At 52.2% G+C, this 24,667-nt stretch overlaps 8 protein-coding genes across 8 annotated transcripts; 5 read left to right on the forward strand and 3 right to left on the reverse strand.

The window, feature by feature from the left end:
- Positions 1–485: 485 nt before the first annotated feature.
- PtrM4_036770 (HET domain containing protein) lies at positions 486–1,074 on the reverse strand (the record flags this gene model as incomplete). Its single annotated transcript, XM_066104172.1, has 2 exons — positions 486–875; positions 925–1,074. 2 exons carry the CDS (start codon positions 1,072–1,074, stop codon positions 486–488), a joined length of 540 nt encoding a protein of 179 aa, XP_065966374.1.
- Positions 1,075–2,440: 1,366 nt separating this feature from the next.
- Positions 2,441–2,919, reverse strand: PtrM4_036780 (thioredoxin; the record flags this gene model as incomplete). Its single annotated transcript, XM_001939469.2, has 3 exons — positions 2,441–2,630; positions 2,694–2,801; positions 2,882–2,919. 3 exons carry the CDS (start codon positions 2,917–2,919, stop codon positions 2,441–2,443), a joined length of 336 nt encoding a protein of 111 aa, XP_001939504.1.
- A 1,307-nt stretch (positions 2,920–4,226) lies between these two features.
- On the reverse strand, positions 4,227–6,722 carry PtrM4_036790 (uncharacterized protein; the record flags this gene model as incomplete). Its single annotated transcript, XM_066104173.1, has 2 exons — positions 4,227–5,786; positions 6,018–6,722. The coding sequence occupies 2 exons, from the start codon at positions 6,720–6,722 to the stop codon at positions 4,227–4,229; spliced, it is 2,265 nt and encodes a 754-aa protein (XP_065966375.1).
- Positions 6,723–9,378: 2,656 nt separating this feature from the next.
- PtrM4_036800 (kinetochore protein nuf2) lies at positions 9,379–10,862 on the forward strand (the record flags this gene model as incomplete). Its single annotated transcript, XM_001939471.1, has 3 exons — positions 9,379–9,471; positions 9,520–9,783; positions 9,834–10,862. The coding sequence occupies 3 exons, from the start codon at positions 9,379–9,381 to the stop codon at positions 10,860–10,862; spliced, it is 1,386 nt and encodes a 461-aa protein (XP_001939506.1).
- Positions 10,863–12,320: 1,458 nt separating this feature from the next.
- On the forward strand, positions 12,321–14,036 carry PtrM4_036810 (LeuA, Isopropylmalate-homocitrate-citramalate synthase; the record flags this gene model as incomplete). The annotated part of the gene is made up of 5 exons (XM_001939472.2): positions 12,321–12,498; positions 12,590–12,688; positions 12,747–12,817; positions 12,872–13,501; positions 13,557–14,036. 5 exons carry the CDS (start codon positions 12,321–12,323, stop codon positions 14,034–14,036), a joined length of 1,458 nt encoding a protein of 485 aa, XP_001939507.1.
- A 503-nt stretch (positions 14,037–14,539) lies between these two features.
- Positions 14,540–15,447, forward strand: PtrM4_036820 (Idi, Isopentenyldiphosphate isomerase; the record flags this gene model as incomplete). The annotated part of the gene is made up of 3 exons (XM_001939473.2): positions 14,540–14,765; positions 14,817–15,155; positions 15,215–15,447. 3 exons carry the CDS (start codon positions 14,540–14,542, stop codon positions 15,445–15,447), a joined length of 798 nt encoding a protein of 265 aa, XP_001939508.2.
- A 1,626-nt stretch (positions 15,448–17,073) lies between these two features.
- On the forward strand, positions 17,074–17,956 carry PtrM4_036830 (uncharacterized protein; the record flags this gene model as incomplete). Its single annotated transcript, XM_001939474.2, has 2 exons — positions 17,074–17,468; positions 17,518–17,956. 2 exons carry the CDS (start codon positions 17,074–17,076, stop codon positions 17,954–17,956), a joined length of 834 nt encoding a protein of 277 aa, XP_001939509.1.
- Positions 17,957–19,251: 1,295 nt separating this feature from the next.
- PtrM4_036840 (uncharacterized protein) lies at positions 19,252–20,334 on the forward strand (the record flags this gene model as incomplete). The annotated part of the gene is made up of 1 exon (XM_001939475.2): positions 19,252–20,334. One exon carries the CDS (start codon positions 19,252–19,254, stop codon positions 20,332–20,334), a length of 1,083 nt encoding a protein of 360 aa, XP_001939510.2.
- Positions 20,335–24,667: the final 4,333 nt, after the last annotated feature.

Genomic DNA, 24,667 nt, shown 5'->3' on the forward strand with positions numbered 1-24,667 from the left:
TTCTCTATCAGTACGGAGACCAGATCCATATCATCTGGATTTTTGGTACTCTTGGATAACGACAATTTGCGATAATCAAGCTCTAATGGGTTAGACAGCCATTTCGCTTCACCTTGCCAACCTAGCACGGACCAGCTAGGGAATTCATGGCGACGACGACACGGTAGAGTGTGGTAAAAGTTCAGCGCAATAGAGAATGAACAACCTTGGTTTTTAAAGCGCGACGATATTGCATTAAAGACTGGTATAGCCCGAATGTGGTAAACTGGGCTCTCAGAACTTTCGTATGACTCCAAGGTACTCAGGATCGCGTTGAGGGCATCTGAATCGTATGAGAGTTGCCGGGAAGTGTAAGCTTTGAGACGATCCTCCAATTCGCTTGCTTTTGCGAGGGACTTGTTGAGTTTACCTATGGAGCTGTAGGGACTAGGCAGCCCGAATCTGTGTCGATTGTGGTCATGTGAGATTTCTTTAGGAAGACTGTCTTAAAGAGCACCGCGTACATTCCAGATAGGATCTATCAATTCGCGCCCGACCCCCGAGTTACATATGAAGAAGACTGCCGTATCTGTGAAGAACAGTCTTCTTCTAGAGGAGAAGCATTCTTGGAACGTCCAGGCGCGCGAGTGCCAGCGTGATGTAGATGCTTCTATCGATGGTGCTGATGGTCCGATTTCAGGCTGGGTTACGAGATAGATCTGGTTTATGTTCTCGAAATGATATATCTGCGGCGTGGGACGTATGCCCACTCCTGGTAAACCGTACGAGGGGTCTTCACCTGCTGCTGCAATGATTGTCAACTGTGCCGCGCCGTATATGTCGCTCATTTGGCGTATCTGTGAATTTTGATCTCGGGAATCGGACTGATTAATACACTGTGGTAGTCAGACAAGAGCCAGAACTTCTAGATATCTACAAACGTACGGAGCGGTCAACCCAGAGATAGTCATAGCCTAAGGCCAACGTGACAGTGATACTGTCTTTAATGGTTGCAGGTGCATCTTCCAATCGCAGGGAGCTCTGTTCTGATCCCCAGACGTATGAAAGTGCTACAAATCGGCAGTTCGATGGCATCTAAACGATCCTGCACTTGTCGCAATCGATGACCCTAACGTCACTCAGGTGAGCTTGGGCGGGTCTACAGCAATCGACGTGCTGATTTTCGCATTCGTGGATATATTCTCGATAGAGAGCGATATCCAGCTTCTCCCTCGTTAGATGCTTGAGTCTTGACCTGCCTTTCTCACTAAGTGTATTGACGGCTACCAATATGGGCGAGTGTCTGTCAATGTATATATTTCTACTGTCGGGCTATATAGTCCTGGTAGTTTCCGTGCCACCGAAGCATTTTAGATCCATATCTTTGTCGTAAATACGACATCTTGATGTAACATTGGCCAGAAACCGACAGATCTTGCAGTCCGGTGTTTTTGCAATGGCGATACGATATCTAGTAGAGGGCTCCCTGTCAAAGATCGTGTTCCAGGTCTCGAAGCAGTATTGACAGATGTCGCCAGCTCCCTCAACTCTTTCATATCTAGTGACGTCGTTCGTTGAAGTTTCCATTGTAAAATAGGTGAAATTCCAGTGAATCTGTTAGTACCTAGTAAAAAGCTCGAATGGTTGACTTTGATGTCAGTGTTGTGAGTGACAAGAGGAAGAAAAGTCGGGCTAAAGATAGGAGATGACAAAGCCCCAAGATCAAGATCAAGATCATCAAGCGCAGCTACCGTAATTCGCGTAGCTAATGGGCGCGATTGCTTGCAAGCACTCATATAACATTCGCTACTTTCCATCATGAAGTAGCCAGTCAGACGGTCTGATTTTGATATGAGCGGGGTAGTTACATATCTGAGTTCTGTGCGTCACAGTTGCAATTGCACAGCCCCGCCTTCTAATCCTATAACTAAGAGATACTTTACAGTAAAGCTAACACTATAATTTATCTAATCTTGTTTTATGTAACCAGATAAATTATAGCGACCTAGGTAAGTCTCTATTAGTTACCTACGTAGATCTCCGAACACACATAAACCTAGCAACCAACATAACCAATTTATTCATTCCCGCGCGTCTTCCTTGATCATGTAGCACATTCTCGCCGTGACTCCACCCAAAGCGCATGGTGCCTTGTGTCACTATAGTAATGCCGCCAGTCATGAATTAAACCAAATAATGAGCCCTGTTACATCATCAAGGCTAGTTATAGTTAGAAACTTCTGCGGAAGACGAATAAACATCAAACAAGAGGAACTGAGATCAAGAAGCAGAGCGCAATTGTAGAGGTTGGTATTCAGAGGACTTTATAGTAATACCCCGTTTCCCAACAACTGTCCATCATCTTCCTCCAAGACAAACAATGTCGATCCATCAATACATGGGCTCACTCCTTTGAGCGAAAGCGACGAAGTTTGCGAGGCGGTTTAGGGACTGCTGCGTTCTATGCGATGTTGCTCTGGATAGCGGCCTCGAGTGCCTTGGGGTTGGCTCCCACAACCTCGGCGACCTTGTCACCGCCCTTGAAGAACAGGAATGTAGGCATGGCGCGGATGCCGAGCTCCTGCGCGACATCGGGGACTTCGTCGACGTCGATCTTGTAGAAGCGCGCGTTGGGGTAGGCCTCGGAGAACCTAGGAAAATGTCAAAACCTCCCGTCTTTTTTTGCTTCTCGGTATATTGTTGCAACCACTTACTTGACGACCTGGGGAGCGATCACTTTACAAGGGCCGCACCATGTCGCGAAGCAGTCGAGGACCATGAGTGTGTCGTGGTCGGCCATCGCTGCGTCGAAATCCGCCTTGCTATAATTTGCGCGTCAGCCAACGTCCAACAGATATGACGTCGTGCACGTCAGACGAGACGGGCCGGGGAGCAGACTCACCTCTGGAGGTTGTGTACGCCCTTCTTTTCTTCGCTCATTTTGGCGGTGTTGGTAAAGAACCTTTGGGTAAAAAGTGGTCGGTAGAGGTTTGCGGTCGAGGTGGGGTTAATGGAAGCTGTTTGCAGGCGCGCAGATGTAAGCAGTGTTCTGACAGTCCTAAAAGATGACGGCGCAAACATGGTATATGTAGATGAAGTGAGATAGCAGTGAGAAACGATTTCAAAGACTCGGGCTGATGGAACGGACTGGTCGCACACGCCATTGCCGATAACGACGCTGATGCGCGCGTATTTACCGGCAAACTCGTCACAGTGCCTATGCCGATCCAAGAGTAATCATGCCGAGCAGCATGATTAGGCAGCAAACAGGGACAGAGAAGAGCCACTTACAATGTAGGGAATTGAGGATATTTGGGATGGTTTGAAAGAGGGGCTTCTGCGAGTTTCCTGAGGTCTGGCGTTATACGCGGTGATAGCGGCGGATTACTGTACACATCAGGCCGTCGGCTGAAGGAGGGGCTTGCAGTGAATGACGTGCTTGGCCGACCGCCCGATTGCCCCACCAAGGGTCATGCCTTCCGTGTTAGTCATGGCAGCAACAACTCAAACACTCTTGCATGAATCGGGCAAGACACCTGAGGCCGCCATCAACCTCGCAAGTCTAAGAATACAGTGTAACAGCATAACGCACTTTCCGCAAATACCATTTGGTCCATTACATCCATCTGTTGTACCATCACCACGAGCATGCTGGAGGTGGAACAAATATTGTACAAAGCTTTCCATGCAGCTGATTTCAAATTACAATCTCCAAGAATAGAATCCCGGACGTAGCGTCCTCTCGAGGCCGGCCCCTAGTATTAGCCAGATCCCCCCATTTTTTGGTTCCAGATAAAAGTACAATACAATGTGGCAAGCCCAAGGACCAGGCCTACGGGGCCTGGCCAATCTATATGCTGCCAATAATCAAAACATTCAAACCAGATTCGCACTCCAGAAAGAGGGTATCGCAAAAGCCGCACCAGCAGCTTGTGGTATCACACCGAAAGTAATCCCATAATCAATATCAACGCCATGCTATGCTTCGAAATCCGCCTGTGAGTCCGATAGGGTATATAACTCCATCCGTGGGGTCGATCGGTCCAGGAACCGCATGCTGCCAGCCAGAAAACACAAGAGACAGGTAAGGAAATATGAATGAGTGACTAGAGTTGGACAAGAGTTGTGCAAGGAAATGTGGAATGAGCGACTGGGTACAAAGGAAAACAAAATGAGTGGCGCGGTCTGGCATGCATGCGTATTCCTGGAACCAATCAGTCTTTCACGGATCGATGCCTTACTCCTAATCAGAATTTGTTGTTTGAGCCACCTTGCACGGGTGAGCTGGTGCGCTTCTGGATGTCCAAGAGCCTCGCGGAACCAGCGCTGAGGTGCCTGACGTGGCCCTTTCCAAGATCGACGCTTTTGGCACGCTGCAACATGCCGGGATCCGTGTCGGATGTTGGGGACGTGGGTGACTCTGATTCGATGTCGACAACCTTTGAAGAGCGATCGAGTTCATCGGTGAACATGCTGAGTAGACCTTCAGCAGACTTGATGCGGGGTCGTCGGTGGATAATTGTAGGCTGGCGACCGACGCTGCTCTTCACATACTGCTCTCCGTTGGATGGTGTGTCTACAGCTGCAGGATCCCTCTCCTCATCGGATTCAGCAGCAGTGTCGAGCCTCATCAATGTGCTAGAAGCTTTTCGACCGCGGTCGTCACTGCCGTAGGGAGATCGGCCCCGTTGGTCTGGCCGGTTTGTCAGTTTGTTGAAGTATTCGTCGTCGGCCATTCCAAGCTCCTCGTATGAAGCATTGAAGTCGTCGGTTCGCTGAACCGAAGATGTCAAGCTGGAGCGCATTTGCGATCGCTTCGGGGGTCTTCCAGAAAGCCAAGAGGCTTCCGAGTCGACGGAAGCAAGCGAGCGTGACATGGCGTTGACGGGTGCGCCCGGGCTGACAGGAGAATCAGACCGATCTCCAGAAAGGGAACCCAGGCGGAGATCCGACGGCTGTTCCCTGAGTCGGCGAGCAGCGATGGCGCTTCTCGGCTGGGCTTCTGGCGATTGCACGCGTGAATCCGGAGGAGACAGAGGGAACTCTGGGAGATCTTCCCGGAACTTTGACATTGTTCGTCGAGGTACGCTGGAAGGCCTTTGGATCTGGATCGGTTTGCTGGCAGGGACGTTGCCTACCAGATGAGCTGGAAGTGGCTGGCGAGACATGGACTCTCGCGAAGTGTTTGAGAAGGAGTGTTCTGATGGCGCGGGTGCCTGGTCGCGCTTTCCCCTTCGGAAAAGTGACGCAAACACGCCCATGCGCTTGCCCTCTGAGCTGCGTCTGCGGGTCGAGGAGCCCTGCTTGGAAGTGGCAAAGGTGTCGGCAGTATCCACAGGATGCAGCGAGCCACTTCTAGTGGGATCATGTGCTTGTTCGATAGATCCGACAGGTGTGTCATGTGCAACTTGTTTGGAGATGAGCTCCGGGAGAATGGAGGCATTGGATGGCTCGCGAGTGTGTACTTGGGCCGAGACGCTGCCTCGCGAGTAGCGGATAGCCCGAGCATCGGATACAACTGGCTCATCAACAGGGCTGTCCAATGGGGTGGGCAGTTGGTTGTTGTCGTTCGTACGAGGCGTGACGGGCATGTCCAGCCGCTGCGAACGCTGCGGCGTCGATGGACGAACATCCTCCATGGACATAGATGCGTCCTTGTCAATGCCCAAGCCAACAATGCCCGTACCCTCCTTGCGGGGAGTACCGGGGGTGCCTCTAGCTTCTGCAGCATTTTGCTTTTCAGCACGTCGTTCAAGTCGTCGTCGCAGCCGCTCCTGGTCGGCCTTGGCCTTCTTCTCCCTCCGCCTCTTGTCTCGTTCGAGGATATCGCGTAGTGCTCCGGCATCGAGGTCGTCGGCAAGGTCATCGATCCGGCTCGTTCGCTTGCTCGCTCGCTCGTCTTCGCTGCTGATGGGCCGTCGCCGCATGGTCGACTTCTCGCTGTACGTGTTGGGCGACATGCGGTCGCCGGCATGGTAGTTTGATCCGACAGATATGCGGATAGTCGGTCGGGGTGAGAACATGTCGAGTGCACTCACCCTGAACTCGCGGTTTTCGGAGCTCCCTGACATGGAGGAATGGATGGAGTCGGCGAGGGGGAGGGAGACATTGGACGTGGGACGCTCGAAGCGGTGGTTCAGGGCGCCCTTGACCTTCTTGCTGTCTCTGCGTAGCATGCCTCCCGAGCTTGCAGCGGGGCGTTTCTGTGGCATTGGTAGTGTCATGGTGCGGATTTCCTCTTCGCGGACGTGATCATGTTCTTTCCGCCTTTTACTCGACTTGCGGCGGACCAGGGAAGAGTCAGTGGTCAGATCCCTGCGCATCGACTGGGGTCGCTGGAGCTTCCCGCGGTCCTTTGCTGACGGGGGCAGGCTCGCGTGCGAGCGTGATTGGAAGTTGTAAGGGATGGCGCCGTGTTCCTGGGCTATTGGACGCAGGTGAGGGCTATATTCGAGGCGGTACAGGCGAGGCAGCGCAGTAATGTCCTCGACGCTGGATTGCGGCCAGGCGTCCTTGGTGAAGGCGAGGTGGGGAAGGGCCTTTTCAGCGTCGCGCAGCGAGGCCCTGGAGCGCAAACTCTCTCTTTGGCGGCGTTGGCGGTGGCTGGGTGTTCGTCGCAGGGCCGTTGTGTTCTGAGTCGTGTGGGTTTGGTCTGCAACAGGCCGCGTCCTGTCTGTAACCGCAGCGGGTCCGCCGTCGTTCTTGTTAGCGGCCTTTTTACGTCTCCGCCCAAATAGCCACATGGAGCTTCGCTGGGGACAGAGCGGCGCTGCAATATTAATAGAGTTGGGGTTGCAGTCGCGGACGGCAGGTAGGACCGCGAGAGGGCGGCCGGGGCGTGTCCACGGTGGGAGGGTTGATAGTGCAGCCGGTGCTATGTGGATATCGAGTCGCTGCGCCGGCCGTTGGGCTGCATGCTGACAGGCTCAAGTCGACAGATGGCACGTGGTGGCGACAAGGTAGAACTGGAAGGAAGCCTGTTTGTGGGCGTGGGCGTGGGCGCGGGCGTGTGGGCGTGAAGGGAGCAGAACAGGACTGGAAGAAGGAGAGTGAAAGAGAAGGGCGGCCTGTCAAGATGAGAGTGTGTGCAAAGTGCATGTGTGATGTAAGGGAGGATCCGCTATCCGCTCGTAACAGGCTGAGTCCACGCCTCGACCCTCGCTCATGTCGATCCCCACGACGAGGAAGACGCCAAAAATATACCCTTCTTTTTGTTTCGCACCTTGTCCCTGTCGGTGCGCGGGCGCGGGCGCGGCCAACGGACACGGCACTTTATCTGCTTTTGCTGCACCTTGCTTGTTGCCGTTCTGCTCGACCGTCGACACACACGGGACTTGTGTTCATGATTCTGAGTTCCGAGTTCCGAGTTCTGACCTCTGACCTCTGACCTCTGACCTCTTCGACACTGCAAGGCTGACGACGGCTCGCTGACGGCGTGCACGCAGCTTGCAGCAAGACTGACTGGTGATGCGCCGGTGAGCAAGCCTGCAGCATTGCCATGGCCCCATTTGCCTCCATCGCCAAAAGCTGCCCTCCCCGGGGGACAAGGCCTTTGGGTCTCTAGTCCGGACGCCCAGCCGTCATCCGGCAGCTGAGGGTGATGAGCAGCCCTGGACGTCCCCCGGCCTGCTACCAATCATACGCCAGTCTGCAAAGGTAAATTTCTCGACCAAGATTGCCCGAGAGAAAAAACAACCATCGGCACTGCCATGCGCCAGTAGCAGTAGCGACAACTCATTCAACGGCCTCGCCGCCGGTCAGTGCAATGCAGCGTCCTGCGCAGAATATCGAATTGCCAGCGGCAAGTATCGAAAAAATGCCAGCGGGGCGTCGACAGCCACGTCGGCCCTGCTGGGCAACGGCCGGAATCACTAGCCAGGTCGGTGGGAGGATAGCTGGTGCCCCACCTCTAATCAGCACGCCCCATGTCGAATCCTACGCTGCACTCTTCCCAGCCGAGTGAGGCATCGCCAGCAACCTTGTGTCCTCCACTCTGCACTCAGGTACCCGCGTCTCCCGAATGCACGTGTTATGCGTCATGTCAAGTTTCCTATCAGGCTCTGTTCAACAGTATCGCCGCCACCGAGCCGAGCAAGACGGCTGCACACACGCTTTGTGTACTTGGTGCCCAAAAGCCAAAAGCCAAAAGCTACCAAAACTTAGGCCCGTACTTCCAAGCCCGCCTACGGTTGTGAAACAACTCAAGCGTGCCGTGTTAGTGTTTCAGATGCACCATGTCGTGTTTTATCGCGTCTTACTTGACTTTTGCTCCACAGGAACATTGTTGTTGGGCCATGTACACAAGCAACTTTGCTTCCTCGCTTGTGCCTCTCCAAGCTCAATACATCCTCCTGCCTCAAGGACATGTGTTTCTGCGAGTCGCCGACGTCGCAGCTGCGTCTGACTTGGGTCCATGTTGCATGTCTACCTACACACACGACATGTTGTAGTCAGAGGAAAAGGCGGGACTGATGCTAGTGTGCGCCCAGATCCAGCACTATCGAGAGCCCGACCCTCAACCACTAAGCCAAACCTACCTCTTCTATGGTTCTTACAAGTCAAGCGCGCCTTGTACCGGTAGAACAGAATGCACCCCTGGGCCCAGAACCACGCACTGGTCTATCCACTTGTAGTGCGCCGCCTTCATCTTTAGCACAAGGTTTGCCTTCCCGTCGATGCTAGACCACAGCAGATGCAGGGGACGCTTTGGGTCCCCAGTTCCGAGAAACGACTCCGTGCCACCTCTGGGGTTTGACCCTGATGGAGTACGGCGACCGAGCTGGTGTTTTCACAATCTCTTTCATCTAGACACACCCACTAGAAGTGAAGCATGAGACGTCTTACACCAGCCACGGCAGCAAAACAATATCAACTGCATCGGAAAGGTGCATTTGTTTCTCGTGCGGAAGCCCGTCAGTGCTGTGCCTCTGGGGCAAAGTCAGCTCGGGATGCAAATGAGCAAAAGGAATCTCCAGAAATCACTTCCGAGTCCCAGCAGCCGCAGCTTACAGAATAGCCCGGCTAACAACAGCGAGTCGACAACATTGCGTTGACTGTATGGAGAGGTTCCTCTCATCCAAGCTACTTCCATTGGGTCACAGGTAGAAGTCCCACATGTCGAACGCTTTCACAGGATGGAAAAAGAGCGCGAGCAGCGGCTATGTAGGTTTGGTAACTCGTATAGCACGGATGTGCCGGGTCGAGTGGTGTGTTGTTACGCGATACCTCTTTGGGAAAGGGCGGTCTCGCTCCTGCCTTGCCAACGCACTGCACCCTGTCAACAACAAACATTACCCACCTGCACCACTTGAATCACCACCACCCCACGAGTAACGAGACTGCCCCGCCATATTGCAAATCAAACACCACAATCCTACTGCGATTAACTCATACACCAACATGTCTTACAACGGGCGCATGAGCATGGCGCGAACAACGCAGCATAATCAGCGGGCACCGCCGGCAAACGAGCACGATGCTTTCATGACACTGGTATGCGAGGAAACAAAGCCTGACTCGATGCTTTACTAACCGACATAGCCCGACCACGAAATCGCAGGTTGCATCTCGGATATTGGCATCCAATTCACCGTCTCGGACCTGCAGAAGCCGAACCCCCAAATCATCCAGAAGGTCTTCGAATGGCTAGCTGAATTACTTATGAACACAACCCGCGAGGTTGTTGCACCGGCGATGCGCGCCGCTGCCGAAGATATGTGTGGTGGTGATGCGGATAGACTCTACACCAGCGACACGAGGGATCTAATGGCCTTCTTCGTCATTCTCAGGAAACTCCTACGCGAGGTGAGTCCTTGTGACACGCTCTCTTCTGTGCGTATTGCTGACGCTTCCAGTGCGGAATCCATGACTTCACATTCAACGACCTTTACAAGCCCACCCATGGTCGCCTCGTCAAGATCTTCTCCTACATGATCAATTTCATCCGCTTCCGCGAGTCACAAACCGAGATTATCGACGAACATTTCAACAAGGCGGAACGCACAAAGCTACGAATCGAACAGCTCTATGACGACAAGCAAATCAAGGAGCAGCAGCTCGCTGACCTTGAGCGCAACCGTGCGGCGACGCAAAGGCTGATGCAGGAGAAGGAGAAGCGCAACAATGAGCTCAAGACCAGATTGTTGGAACTAAAGAGGGGCCAAGAGGCAGTTGCAGAGAAGCTTGAACGTGCCAAAGCCGAGCAGGACAGGCTGAAGAAGCTTTTGCAACAAAGGGTGGAGAACAAGGAGAACGTCCAGCGTGAGGTGATCAAGCTGAAGCCATACACACAGCAAAGCCCAACGGCTTTGGAAGAATCACTACGAGATTTGAGTGACCGACTCACTGGAGAGAAGACGCAGATCGACATGATGGATCGTCGTGCACGCGCTCTCCAGACCTCCACCGACTCGTTCGCTGTCGTTGCAACGGACGTTACTTCGTGCACACGGCTACTCACAGACGTGCAAGCCGACCTCGCAAGAGAAGAGGAGGAACTGGCAAAGGCGTCGAGGCATCGAGACGCATTGGCCGACCGGAGCAACAACGTTCGTGACGTCGAGCGACAGGAACGCCTACTACAGAAGCAACTCGGCAACATCAATGCCCGAACAGACAAGCTCAAGACAAAAGGCGACGAAGAGGCGGAGCGGGCCCGGAAGCGCATGGAAGAGCTACGAGACACACACGCAAAATTGACCGAGGAGCGAGGTGAAAAGGGCCGAGAAATGGAGAGGCGGCGAGTACGCATTGAACAAACGGAGAAGAAGATGGCTGAACTCAAGGACAACATTGAGAATGAGGTTCATTCTGCTCATGACGAGTATCTCAAGATGGAGAGTCATATTAAGCTTTACATTACAGAGATGGAGCAGAGTATTTGAGTTTTTTGTTGGAGTTTATAGACGGGGCTTCTGCGGGCGTTTTGGGTGGTTAGAGGCTGCTTTCTTCCAGATACCATATATGTTGGACTAGGATGTGATACCATGTATTGCTCATTCATAATCGCATATCGACACTTGCTTCTTACTTCGTGTTGTTAGTATTCTTGTCCCATCTACTGCAAGTATAAGTTGCATCACAAAGATGACTTGGCCAGCTCTACTTTTGGATCTGGACGCGGGGTACGTGTCGCGAAGGTTGGTATTGGTACGCCCAACGAGTGTGAGGAGTTTGGTAGAGGAGCCCTATAACGATGCTTGTACATGCATATCCTGCTCCGTACGGGGATATGTGTCCTGAACTCTGGTTTTACGAATTTCATGTACTCCGGTTGAAGATGGCACCGGCTTTGGTTTTGTTGTCTTTGAGATACATTTGTTTTTTCTTTGGTGGCAGTTTCCATGAGATTAAACATGCGTATCATGGAAGGACGCCAAAAGGGTGCAAGAGCAGACGGTGAGCAAACTACATGCCTAAAAAACTGCAAATCTCTGTAGAGGTGAGGAACATATGTAAGATCATGTCTTACGTCTGTTGACTAAACTATAGTACAGAATTAATGAATACAAGGGTTCCTGTTGTTTTCTGTGGTACTTCAATCATTATTTGTGGGGTGTACCAGTAGAAGATAACCGTTGACGGGACGAGCCGTCTGTGGAACATTGAGTGAATATATCTTGTGCAATACTAGTGGACCACGCGATGCTCGTACTGGGATGTAGATGCGATTCTCACCGCATCTAGAGCATCTCAATCGTCTATCGCTCTCAATCTTAACGCCAAGCTGCGATTGCAAAAGGCTAAACAAGCCACCCAACCGTCCGCTAAGGCAAGATTATCTTGCACATTGACCTTTTAGGAGCGATTGTTCGTGTGTTGCGACATCTCCGCCCTATGGTGACACACACGCCCTTCCGACGGGCCCGGGACCCAGAGATTGATGACATGTTGGTGTCGCGTGCGGTGAGCCCAAGCATGACTATGTACCGTAAGACGTGCGTGTTGAGAGGGCGAAAGGTGTCTGATTTTATTAAAGCTGCACTTGTCTACTAGCCAGTGCAAGCATCCATGGATTGCGTTTCGAGATTCGGAGACTTGGTTTAGATTTCTCCAGGTTTGTGGAGAGAAAACAGATTGAGACGGAAAAACGAGCTGTACTCCGCCTTTCGTGCATAAGCACTACCATGTTCTGGTTGGTTGCCATATTACGGCAACCCCACATGTGAGCGAAGACGGCTTAGCGTACTGCTGCAGAGCCGATCCCGGCCTGCGCTTTCATCATCGCTCTTCGAAGCAGATTTTTGTGTTTGACTCACCTTGGAAATTAATCCCCAGCCTTCATAAGCTCGCCCACACCCGCCAGATCTCTTGCACTCCATCACTCTCCTCGATTATTCAACATGTGTCCCCAACCTGAAGAAACACCTGCCACCAACGGCCACAGCAATGGTGCTAATGGCAGCAGCAAGGAAGGCTTCACCGGCGTCCACACCAAGCAGAACCCTCACCCAACACACAAGAGCCCATACCAGCCTGTTGGCGACTTCTTGTCAAATGTTGGCCGGTTCAAGATTATTGGTACGTCATTATGCCCATCCTCACCGCTTTCGAGCGCCCACGCAGCGCCAATTAAGGTTTTCGAGAATTGTTACTGACTTTATTTGTGTAGAGAGCACTCTAAGAGAAGGCGAGCAGTTTGCCAACGCATACTTTGATCTCGAAGCCAAGATCAAGATTGCACGGGCTCTTGACAACTTTGGTGTTGACTGTACGGCACTTCTCCGCGGCACTTGGCCTGAAAATTCAAATACTGATTTTATGACTAGACATCGAAGTAACCAGCCCCGCTGCTTCCGAGCAGTCGCGAAGGGATTGTGAAGCTCTTTGCAAGCTTGGAGTATGTTGCACCGAAAACATCTGGCGGCGAGAATACTTTCTGACAACTTTGTAGCTCAAGGCCAAGATCCTCACCCACGTACGATGCCACATGGACGATGCCAGGATAGCCGTCGAGACTGGTGTTGACGGTCTCGATGTCGTCATTGGAACTTCAGCATACCTCCGCGAGCACAGCCACGGCAAGGACATGACATACATCAAGAACACGGCGCTGGAAGTCATTGAGTTTGTCAAGAGCAAGGGCAAGGAGATCCGCTTCAGCTCTGAGGATTCATTCCGATCAGACTTGGTAGATCTTCTGTCCATCTATAGCGCTGTCGACAAGGTTGGCGTTGACCGCGTTGGTATTGCTGATACCGTTGGTTGCGCATCTCCCCGCCAAGTTTATGACTTGGTACGAACTCTGCGAGGTGTCGTTTCGTGCGACATTGAGACACATTTCCACAACGACTCTGGCTGTGCTATTGCCAACGCCTTCTGCGCGTTGGAGGCAGGTGCTACTCACATCGATACCTCTGTACTAGGTATCGGTGAGCGTAACGGTATCACCCCACTCGGAGGCTTGATGGCTCGCATGATCGTTGCAGACCGCGAATATGTTACCAGCAAGTACAACATCAAGGCGCTCAAGGAGGTCGAGGACCTGGTCGCCGATCTTGTGGAGGTTAACATTCCTTTCAACGTGAGTGCTGCCACATATTCAATCAGATACGGGCCGACCACTAACTATGCTCTAGAACTACATCACTGGATTCTGCGCCTTCACGCACAAGGCTGGTATCCACGCCAAGGCCATCCTGAACAACCCTTCGACGTACGAGATTATCAACCCTCAAGATTTCGGCATGTCGCGATATGTGCACTTTGCTAGCAGGCTTACTGGCTGGAACGCGATCAAGAGCCGTGCCGAACAACTTGGACTGAAGATGACAGATGCGCAATACAAGGAGTGCACGGCCAAGATCAAGGCTATTGCAGACATTCGCAAGATCGCCCTCGATGACACCGACTCCATCATCCGTACCTACCACAACAACCTCCACGCCAAGGAGGAGGTGCCTCTTCTCCCAGGCATGACCGAGGAAGAGAAGAAGAAGTTTGCTGAAGCCGAGGCTGAACTGAACGGTGTGCCCGAGAAGCGCGAGCTCGATGCAACGGCTGATGCACAGGCCGAAATCCCACTGGCCAAGAAGAACAAGACTGAGACAGTGGCATAAGCGAGAAATGCTTTGTAAATATGGGGTTCTTGGAGTTGCTTTCTATCCTTTTCTTTGGAGTTGTCGTTTCCCGGCATATTTGCATGTCTTGCGGCTAGGGAAAAGTTTATGAGTTATTGATACCTGAAGATCGACGAGCCCACAGGCTTCCGGCAAACAGTATAGAATTTACGAGAAATGATTGCCATTGAAGATCAAAAGATGACTACTTGCGTGTGGCAGTTTGATATTGGATGGTTACTCACCGCCTTTGACGAGATTACTAAAGCAGGCAATGTGAGCGGGTGGCGAAGAAAATGTGATCTGGACCCTGCATGCGCAGGGGCGGCATTGGCCCAGGGTAACTTCTCACTAGCCTTTTATAGGCGGAAGCTAGCGTTATGGTCTGGCGGACATGGCAACACCCTTTCACTGCAATTATCCATTCGCCAACCGCGCCTCCTAATTCTGCAGACAAACAGCTACGTATTCGATACATTGGCCTTTGCTACCGGTTTTCCACCATGAGCACCACGCAGACTGTCACGCAGCAGCCCGAGATCACAGCAGAGAATGTTCTTCGCCTCTTCCCTGAAGTAAACACAACCCTCATCGGAGGATCGCACAACTCGGCCACCAGCGACAATGCGCTCCAAGGATACGACGAGGAGCAGATCCGCCTCATGGACGAGGTCTGCATTGTGCTGGACAACGACGACGTCCCTATCGGCAGCGCGACAAAGAAACTCTGTATGTTTATACCCCAGACCACGTCAATTGAGCGAAGCTGACGTGGGGCAGGCCACTTGATGGAGAACATCGACAAGGGGCTCCTCCACCGCGCTTTCTCCGTGTTCCTATTCGACTCCCAGAACCGCCTACTCCTCCAGCAGCGCGCGACGGAAAAGATCACATTCCCGGACATGTGGACAAACACATGCTGCTCGCACCCGCTTGGCATACCCGGAGAGACTGGCGTAGGGCTCGAGGAGTCGGTTCAGGGTGTGCGTCGCGCCGCGGTGCGCAAGCTGGAACATGAGCTGGGCATCAAGCCTGAGCAGGTTCCCATTGACGACTTCAAGTTCCTTACGCGGATACACTACAAGTCGCCTAGTGACGGCAAGTGGGGCGAACACGAGAGTAAGTCATCAGCCTTGCCCTTCGTCTTCTTAGATGAATAAATACTGACAAATGCTCAGTCGACTACATCCTCTTCATCAAGGCCGATGTTGACCTTAATGTCAACCCCAACGAGGCCCGGGACTCGCGATTTGTTTCCCAGGAGGACCTCAGGACCATGTTCAAGGACAAGTCGCTCAAGTTCACGCCGTGGTTCAAGCTTATTTGCGAAAGCATGCTGTTCGAATGGTGGGACCACCTGGATTCTGGTCTGGAACAGTATATGGGAGAGACAGAGATTCGGCGTATGTAAAGACAAGCAGAATACCCATAGTGACACTCTTTAGACCAATTGAGTTTCTCGAACCTAGAATCTCGGTCCCGACCACACCCGCTTTCCGAAAGTGAGGCGACATGTGCATGCAAGCTCGGCCTCCGTCAACATCACATTTGCGATGCTGTCCAGTCATCAATCATTTGACCATTCCCCACGCCGACTTCTCAATACGGTGTTATCGAGCGATCATCAGCGTCTGCTCCACCTCGTAGTTGTGTTCTGGTGACGCTGGTGACCGTTGACGTACATCAACCCCGCAAACTGCATATGCTGTCCTGATAACCTGACCAGAAACACGATCCCAGGCAATTACGTAGGCGGAGCTCTCCGAATGCTTGCTTTGTCGTCTGCTATCAGAGAGCATTCTACGCATTTCCAACGCTGGTGGTCCCTTTGCGCTTGCCTGTTCTGAGGAGGTACAGCCGAGGTCAGCGTTCCATCCTCTTCACCCCACAGTTCTCACCCTGTATCGCGTTTACGCTCCACGCCTCGTCGCCAACTGCGGCTACATGCGGAGCTACGAGCTGTTGGTTACAAGTACATGCCAATCGGATGCGGATCAACAGGCGCGTTGAGCCCCATCGGTCCGACACGACGCTAAGGTCACAAGACGTAGATAACAGTGAATGTTGAAGGCGAGCAGGTGGTCCACAGATAGACGCCGGTTCGGCCTACTCGAAGCATGGCCTCCGATTATTCCTAAAAGAGTATGGTGTCGTCTCTGGGCAGCGTCGGGATGGAGGTATATCAAGGACCCGATACCCCATCTTCGTCTTGGTCACAAAGGGACATTAGGCGTACAAGTGGCGCAAGTCAATCGTCAACCGTCAGTTGTCATCTTACACAAACATATCTTACCAGCCACTGCACCCCCACGACACGCATTCCACTGCAGCCGACCTCGCACGCAACCTTCACGATACGCAGCTCCTGCCGCTCGACATCAGCCAAGCATCGTACAGCCGTGTGCTGTCACTGGTCTTGTGACAGAACCGCCCAACGAGTAAAAAGCAAAGGGCAGACTTTGTGCCCGCCATAAAGCAACTTCCGCCTCTTTATACGCGTGACATCGATACCGCACTGCACACATTGTCGACGCAACAAGACCTCATCGGTCTGACATCTTGCCGTCATCAAGACTGACCTCAGGGAGCTCACCTAGCCTCACCTATTGATGTCGGTTGATCGTCGTCAAGCCTTTACTTCTTTGCGATACCCTTCTCGAGTCGAAACCGTCTCGAGATCGCAACTTTCTAGAGTCCATACAGGAGATCTGAATCGTCCGGCCAAAACCTAAACACCAGCCAGCAAGCTAGAAAAGGTATACCATATGACAGGCAATCGACGGTCACGGTCCTGCTCAGCCCAAGACCACCCATGTGCCACAGCCAGACTAATCACAATCTAGTAGTGTTGTTTGAACTGAAGGTCTCTGTCTAGATACACCACGGTTCAAGTGACTAACCAGCCCTTCGCCGACCCACATACCTAGCCCTACGGGGAACACCTCACGCTGGCGTATTCCACGACTGTTCCTATTATCAAACGAAGCGGAAGATCCCATCTGAATACTAGTAGAAGCTTACCATCGAAACCGCAATCATGGCGAAAACCTTCTCTCCCGTTACGCCAGTCAGCTGTAATTTCACAGTCGAGTCAAAGTCATCCAATCTGAAGTCTAGTAGCATCCGGGTCAATGAAGTACCCGCTAGCTTCAGGATCCTAAAGCATAAGCCTGCTGCTACTGTGTTGCCTCCACTTACCGACGGCGTCCGCGTCGTTACGGCTGCGGAGTACAAGCAAGCGGCACTCTGCCTGGCAGAGGCTTTTGCCCAAGACGATGTTGTAATGTACTTTGTTGACGTGCCCGATCGTGAGCACTGGACTGCCGAGCAGAAATGGGCTCTGCATGTTGAGATACTCGAGTACATTACATATGCTCACATCCTCAAGGGACTGGTGACTACGGTCGGAGACTTTGAGGCTGTGGCGCTGTGGTGAGTAGGCATTTGTGGTGATGTTGAGTACTGGACTAATGTGCAACAGGATGCCACCCGGCCAGAACATGGATGACTACTTAACCATATTCCGCTCGGGTATGTGGCGCCTCAACTACCGCCTCTCCGCCGAAGGCAAGCGACGTTTCTTTGACGAATTCATGCCGCTCCTCCACGACACAATGCATACTACGCTCGGTGAGCGAGAGCTCGAGGCTTGGTACCTCGTCTACATTGGCACCAGGCCCAGTGGCCGTGGAAAGGGCCACGCTCGCAAGCTCATTGAACATGTGACCAAGGTCGCGGATCGTGAGGGCAGGCCATGCTACTTGGAGTCAAGTAATGCGGCCAACCCTCCGATCTACAGGAAGTTTGGGTTTGAGGTGACTAGGCAGATCAACCTGCAGAGAGGAGGCAGGAACATCCCGCTGGATATCATGGTCAGAGAGCCAGCGGGTCTACGAGAGAAGAAGAAGGGCGGATTGTAAGGTGGAAGTATCGGCATGGTAGTGCAATGCTAGGGAAAGCACGAGTTCAACACGTGTGCTTCGGAGGTGGATACAAATTGCTTTACTCGTCGTTGTGGCATCCTTCAACAGGACCAACGTAGCTATAGGTCTATGTTTTGTTTGTTAGATGGTTGCTTTTTCACCATGAATGATAAGACGGTTGCATAGTTGGCAGCGGTGTCTATTGGCTTTGAGCTGATGCAGTGCATTGTAGACTAAGTGAAGAAGCTGGCGATAACCCAGGGTGGGACGGTCGAATTGGTGTTTCTCATACCAGTGTAAGCAAGTAGCGTTTCACGGCCGTGGGACAGCCTCATGAAGTCGTGTAGAATGAAACTGGAAGGCGGATAGGAACCAAGCACGCTGTCACGCGTCCATGGATGACGCGCATAGTCGTCGACTCTCAAACCTTAGCTCATCGTCGTTGCTGGAGGCGGAGGGTACAAGTAGCAGTACAGGCGTCAGGACAAATTACGGTGTCCTGAAACGTGCATTGCCGACACATTGGTTGCCCACTCTGCCCTGGCCGCCTTCTCTCTCTCCTGACCCGATTGACCCGCTTGACCTGACTTTCACCTTTTGTCGCTCGCTCGACCTTCTTCAGCGCGTTATCTCAGTTGCAGTGGGCTTATCGTATCACTACGCAAGTCTCGCCTCGTCATCGCAGCCCTGCTTCACCCGACGCCGCCTAATCGGTAGAAAAGTGGTGTCTCCCCACTTGCGCATCCGCTTCGCCAGTCTACGCGGTCCGCATCCCCAACGCTACCTAACGCACCCCGCAAGCCTCGTCCATAGGCGCGTCAAGGCCAACCAAAAAGTCATCGTGCAGCCTGCCAGCACATCTGCGCAAGACTCTGCTGAAGCCTGCCACCCTCTTTATCCTAACACCACCTGCCCTCGCCTCGCTCCCGACTCTGTCGTTTCTGTCTCCTTACTACTGTGCCATGGTGACCCAACGCCGATACTCAGTCACGGGCCAGACTCCTCCGGACGATGCCGAAGCCATGAAGGCCCGCTCTCCGAAGTTGCAGCCTCTCGACACCAGCGTGCAAACTCCGCCGTGCGGCTACTGTGACGGCGGAGCGGACCAGTGTACCGCTGCTGAGGATAGCGGAGCGGAGCAGCGGAGAGGAAGGACCATGGGACAGACGGGTACCATTGTGCGCACGTCGAGCAAGCGATCCGCTACCCAGCTGCCTTCACCCAACTCACCCTCGCATCAGCTGCCGCCCAAGATTCCGCGATATAGACTAGAGCATAGTGAGCATGTGCATATGGACATGGACATGGACTCTGAATCAGACACGGATTCCGATGTCACAGACGTCTTGGGCGATGCCAGCGAGCCAGATGATCTCGGTTTCGAGAGTCAGGCAACATCCGTTCCCTCGACGCCTGAGTACTCGCTTGAGGGCAGCGTGCTAAGCCTGCCTGATGCTACGCGCTTGGAGGGCCTGCAGCTGTACGCGGAAGAACGACCGGATGACGAACACATGGATGACTACGCTCTTTCGCCCTCACACTCGAGGAACCACAGCCTCGATCGTCTCCATACCAACGGGTCGAGTGAGGTGCAGGTGGATTGGGCTGCACACATTGCCCTGCATCAAGCAAAGTCGGAAGCACTTCATATTGAAAACATCGAACCACCGTCCAGCGAACCACCATCCACCCAAGCCATCACCCCACCCCCGACCGACACCACCCATGCCCCCCTCACCTTTGTCACCCTCCCACCCGAGATCCGCCATCAGATCTACCGCAACTGCGAAAACCTCGTCATCGACAAACCCCTCGTATACTGCATTTCCACCTTTGACGGCGAAATGCAACACGCCCTCGCTTCTGTATCTCGCCTCGTCCGCTCCGAAGCCCTCGCCATATTCTACAGCTACAATCTCTGGGTCATAAAGGTCGAGTTCAAGATGATGTACGAAGCCTTCCAAGACTGGATCATCCGACTTGGCGATGGTGCTGGTCTGCTGCGGCTGATTAGCTTCTCGGTTCGCGGTTCGCTGTTCAAGCCCAAGAGGAGCCATTCGCAAAGCGTGCTAGTACACGGACATCTTGTGCAGCTCAACCCTGGCGTGATTAACCCCGTAGCCGTATCACGAGAAGAGCTCTACTGTCCCCCTGATGGCGATGCTAGCTTCAAGATCGATCTCAGCGAAAAGTACGCCGGCGGCAAGGTACAACTTGTTAGGAACGACGGGACGAAAGAGGCGGGTGAAAAGGCTCGACTCTGCTTGAGCAAGATGGTTGAAAATCTCTGGGAGAAGAGAAGAGCAGGCACACTGAATGGTCAGGACTGGATTACAATGGTCGACAGCTTCATCACTTTCATCGGTGGGTGGTAAAATCTAAAATAGAGAAGTCTCCCTCCTCTCTCTCTCTATGTATTGTGTGGAAAAGGTTGAGATGAGCATATGGGTTTTCGGTTTTTCTCTGTATTTCGCTTTTATCCTGCACGTATCCTTTTTTCGCATCGTTTGAGGTTCTAATATGACTCCACGGCGCTACTCTGGGACGGGACGACGAGGAGAGGCTAGGCGGGCGAAATGGGGGTGCAGGGCAGGGCAGGTCAGGGCAGGTGAACTGTGCATATTTCTGGTATCATCTTATCTTATTTTTGGGGGGATGGGGCAAGGGGGGAGTATCTATCTACATATCATTTCTTTTTTTCTTTCATGTGTTGGGGCAGGCAAAAAAAGGGTTAATGAGACAGGTAGGTGGGCGGGTCAGACGGGTATGGTGGTCGATGATGCATGCATGTATAGGAGCTTATGGGTTTCTCGTTTAACGGGTAGTTTATTTCTATATGGTTAGTTATTTAGTTATATTCCGTCCTATTTGGCAACTAATCAACTACATCATCATCATCATCATCATCATCATCAGATACAGTCTATAATGTATTCCTCCATCTACTTGGCTATATATTCTACACACTATCCATCCCTATTCTCCTTGTCTTTACAATCCTCGATTGCAAACTCCCATACTCTTCCATCGTGCATAAGGCTGACAACCAGCGCATCTGTATTTGATTTCATCTTTTCAATATCTTCCGCAGCGGCCACAGTTCTCAGTTGATGGCCGGCTAGCAACAAAGGCAGAATCGACGACTTCCACGCAGGAACCCTACGCTTATCAACCAGCGTCTTACCGCACGTAATACATAACAAGACGACCGTCAAGGCTATTAAACCAAGCGGGAAACCTAACCAAACCCAGTCGAACTTTGTGCACGTCGTCGTGCGCACAACCGTTCCTCTAACAAAGATGGGAGAAAGGTTGGTTCCTGGACTAAGGTCCGAGCCCTGTTTGTGCATCTCGCTAGTAACGACAGTCGCAAGAGATTGCATACTGCGATTGATACTCTGGAAGCTGCTGCGTCCTTTGTTTACCAAGGCTTTGATGTTGTCACGGGGAGCATACGAGAGTGTTGTAGTCGTTTGCGTTCGCCGTTGAATTCGATGGTTGTAGGGACTTTACAAGTGCCCATGGCATGGCGCTGACTATGAAGGCGTCTAGACCCATTGCATAGAAGACACGGGAAGTGCTATATGTGCAGTCTATTGGGACGGTTGTATTAACGTTGTTGTTGTTGTTGTTGTTGGGGGTGGGGGGGGGGGGGTGTGTAGGTGTAGGTAATCGGGAAAGTCGTTATGGCTTTGTCCTGGTGGGTGTTTTATTGGGGTTTCTTTTACGATTATTTCGGTGAAGATGGTGTCGCTGATGGAGCCGTGGTAGTTAGTCGTGCACGCAGGGGTAGAAGGTGCATGTTGTCGCCACGGCGTTTAGCATGTTCATGATTGGAAACGTCCGATTGGCGTCGCGGAATGGACACCGCTGTAGTCCCTAAGAGTGAGGACCAGGGTCTAATGGCTCGCAACCATCATTCGTAAAGGCAACGATGCTAACGTTCAGTATCGAAGCGGCAAATATATCATCAAATGAACTGTCCAGAGCCTTTTAAGAGTGATTCGTTTAGAGAAAATGTACTCGTATCCTTCTAGATACTGCTGCCGCCAGAGACGGATATGATAGTTCCTGGGAAGGATACATTTGGTCTTCCATGACCGCCTGGTAACCAGATCCACTAAGTATTATCGATCAACTGTTCCATTTTCCGACCGGGCTTCCAGCTCTAACTTACCTCGCCTAACCAATCAGATGTATCCACACATTTCTCGCACAGTCCGACAGAAGAATAATGTGCCACCGCTGTGCGAAGGAAACATGCAGTTGCCGGTACTGCAGCTGGGCGTGATATTAGATTGTGGGGGATAGTGGGTGTTGGAGGATTGAACTGAGGTTGTATTGTCTGAGTCTACAAACTGTATATGTAGGTGGGTGACCGTCAACAGCGCTAGTCCTAGATAGGCATCGGTCCATTACAAAGGTAAGTTGCGACTACAGGAGCAGAGCAGGAGAGACCCCAAACGGTGACATAGATCGAGTCGTGCTCGGATTCACAAGTCCATCCAAGATGGCAACCTTTGCGTCCAAATCCCAATCCCAGTTGTCTGAATCGATCCGAGTGAGATTCATTATATGCATCCACTGGGAAACTCTAATGGATGCTTCTGCTTCCCCTAGAGGTCGCTCACATGATACAGACTTGACGGCTTGTTGCGAGAAAGGCCCGAGTCTAACTGACAGTAGAATAACTATGCAGCCTATAAGTGCCGCATCACTACCTGTGTGTTAGACCATGTAGCGTTTAACCCCTTGGTTATGGTACCGTAGGATACGTACACCGACCTCGTTCGAAAGAAGAGCAGTAGTGAGCCCCAGGGTCCTCGAGCAGCTGTATGCGCGTCGCCGTATCCCTAGAAGAGCTGGTCATCATATGATGAAAGCTAGCAAGTAAACAATATCTAGATAGTCTTTATCTATGCGTCTTTTAGGACTATTTCTCCATCTATGATAAACCGGCCAGGAAGGCTGCAACAAAATTTCAACTGATAATCATCTGGCCCCACTTCCTACTACATGTCAAGGCGTTTATAATGAATAACTCGCCCTACTCGGTGTACTTGATTGATTTGGGGTCCTCCATGTCTGCATATGATTGGACAACGACAGGTAGATTCATGCATCTAGTGGCGGTGCAACATATTTATCGTATCAAAAGTAGCGTCGGTCCGGTCTATTGGTGTTTCCGCAGAAGCAGACGAGGCAGAGAAGCCGAATTGCTTATCAGCCCCTGAACTCGCTTCACGGGCATGTTGGGGTTTGAGGGGGCTGATGGTGAGTGTGGGGGTTTCTTTCTCTGGTTCTGGTTCTGGGTTACCTGGATGGTTTACACGTGTAGTACGCATCTGCCTACGCGACCACGCCGAAATTCCCCTATACATCTTACTAACCTTTCCACACCAGCTCTCTCAACAACCCTATACTTCCCCACTGTCTGGCGAACCATCTACGTTACGGGCCGCGAGATGATCGGAGACCTACTCAGTGAAAAACCTCAACTTTCACACCTCACCTGCCCTTTATCGATTCCTCGCATCAGTACTTAATACACAAAAAAGGGGGTGAATCTAGACCACAACCGCCAGACGCCGTTGTCTGTCTTTCCAAATAGCGGCGGGTATCGCTATTGAACTAGGTGGTTTAGTGCTGGTGGGTGTTTCTGCGACGACGGTTGGAATGTTAATTTGAGGCGTGCATGGCGCGAGACGGGAGTTGGGGGAGGTTTAATATAGACGCGGGGGTGGTTTCTGTGGCCACGTACGAGGGTGAGGGCGAATGAGGCGAGGAAGGGGAAGGGGAAGATAGGGGCGGGCCGGTCCAGGCCAGATGTAAGCGTGTTTAGTTGGGAGAAGGTGCGAGGAGTTTTGTGTATAGGGGACGGTGGTGTAGTAAGCGACTCAGCGCTGTGTGCTGACTAACTTACCAACCCCCAATGCCAGTTTTCTTCATCGCTCACGATGAATAGAGTGCTGTGTTGTTGTGTCCATGACATAAGCGGACGCATGTACATCATCTTGTCTGGGCTGGGCATAGAGCATGTCTTACGTCAGAGTCGAGACCCTTTTTCCTCTGCAAGTGTGCAAGCTTCTTTTCTTCCGACTTTACTCGGCTGACTTGCTTATCTCCAACAACGGGCCACCGAGGAAGAAAAAGTCTTCAAAGAAGAGCTGGTGATGTCGTCATTCGCATCTTGGAGAGGAGGGGTGTGCAAAACTTGTACGGTATAGTTGCATCTGTTTGGCTGACCGGTAGGTACGTAGATATGCTTGTGTGTATGTGCATGTCGGAGTTGTGTAGGTAGCCCCTCGCACCGGTGCCGGTATTACACCCGACACGGCGAACATGGCCTCCTTACCAAGCTTTTCCTTCCGTCTCACTCATTGCGCAATCCGCATATCACACGTCTCTAGCACCCCATTTGCTCCACCACGGGGCCAGGCAGCCGTCGCATCCGTAACGATTTTGGTGGCAGTGTGTGACGTTATTTTACGGCACTGACGGCAGTGTTTGTAGGCGTGATGCGATGCAGACGGGTATGCGGCTATCTGACGTGAATATCTACCCGAATCCGCTGCTTATTGTAGGGTTCACGTCACGCTGACTTGCATAAGCTTGATTGCACCATCTGACGATAGCTGTACCGACATGTTGGTCGGGGTTCACTGCATCCAGAAGGGGCGGTGGCTGGGACAGACATGCAAACAAGTG

Source organism: Pyrenophora tritici-repentis, chromosome 1 (assembly GCF_003171515.1).
Source record: "Pyrenophora tritici-repentis strain M4 chromosome 1, whole genome shotgun sequence".
Lineage (NCBI taxonomy): Eukaryota > Fungi > Ascomycota > Dothideomycetes > Pleosporales > Pleosporaceae > Pyrenophora > Pyrenophora tritici-repentis.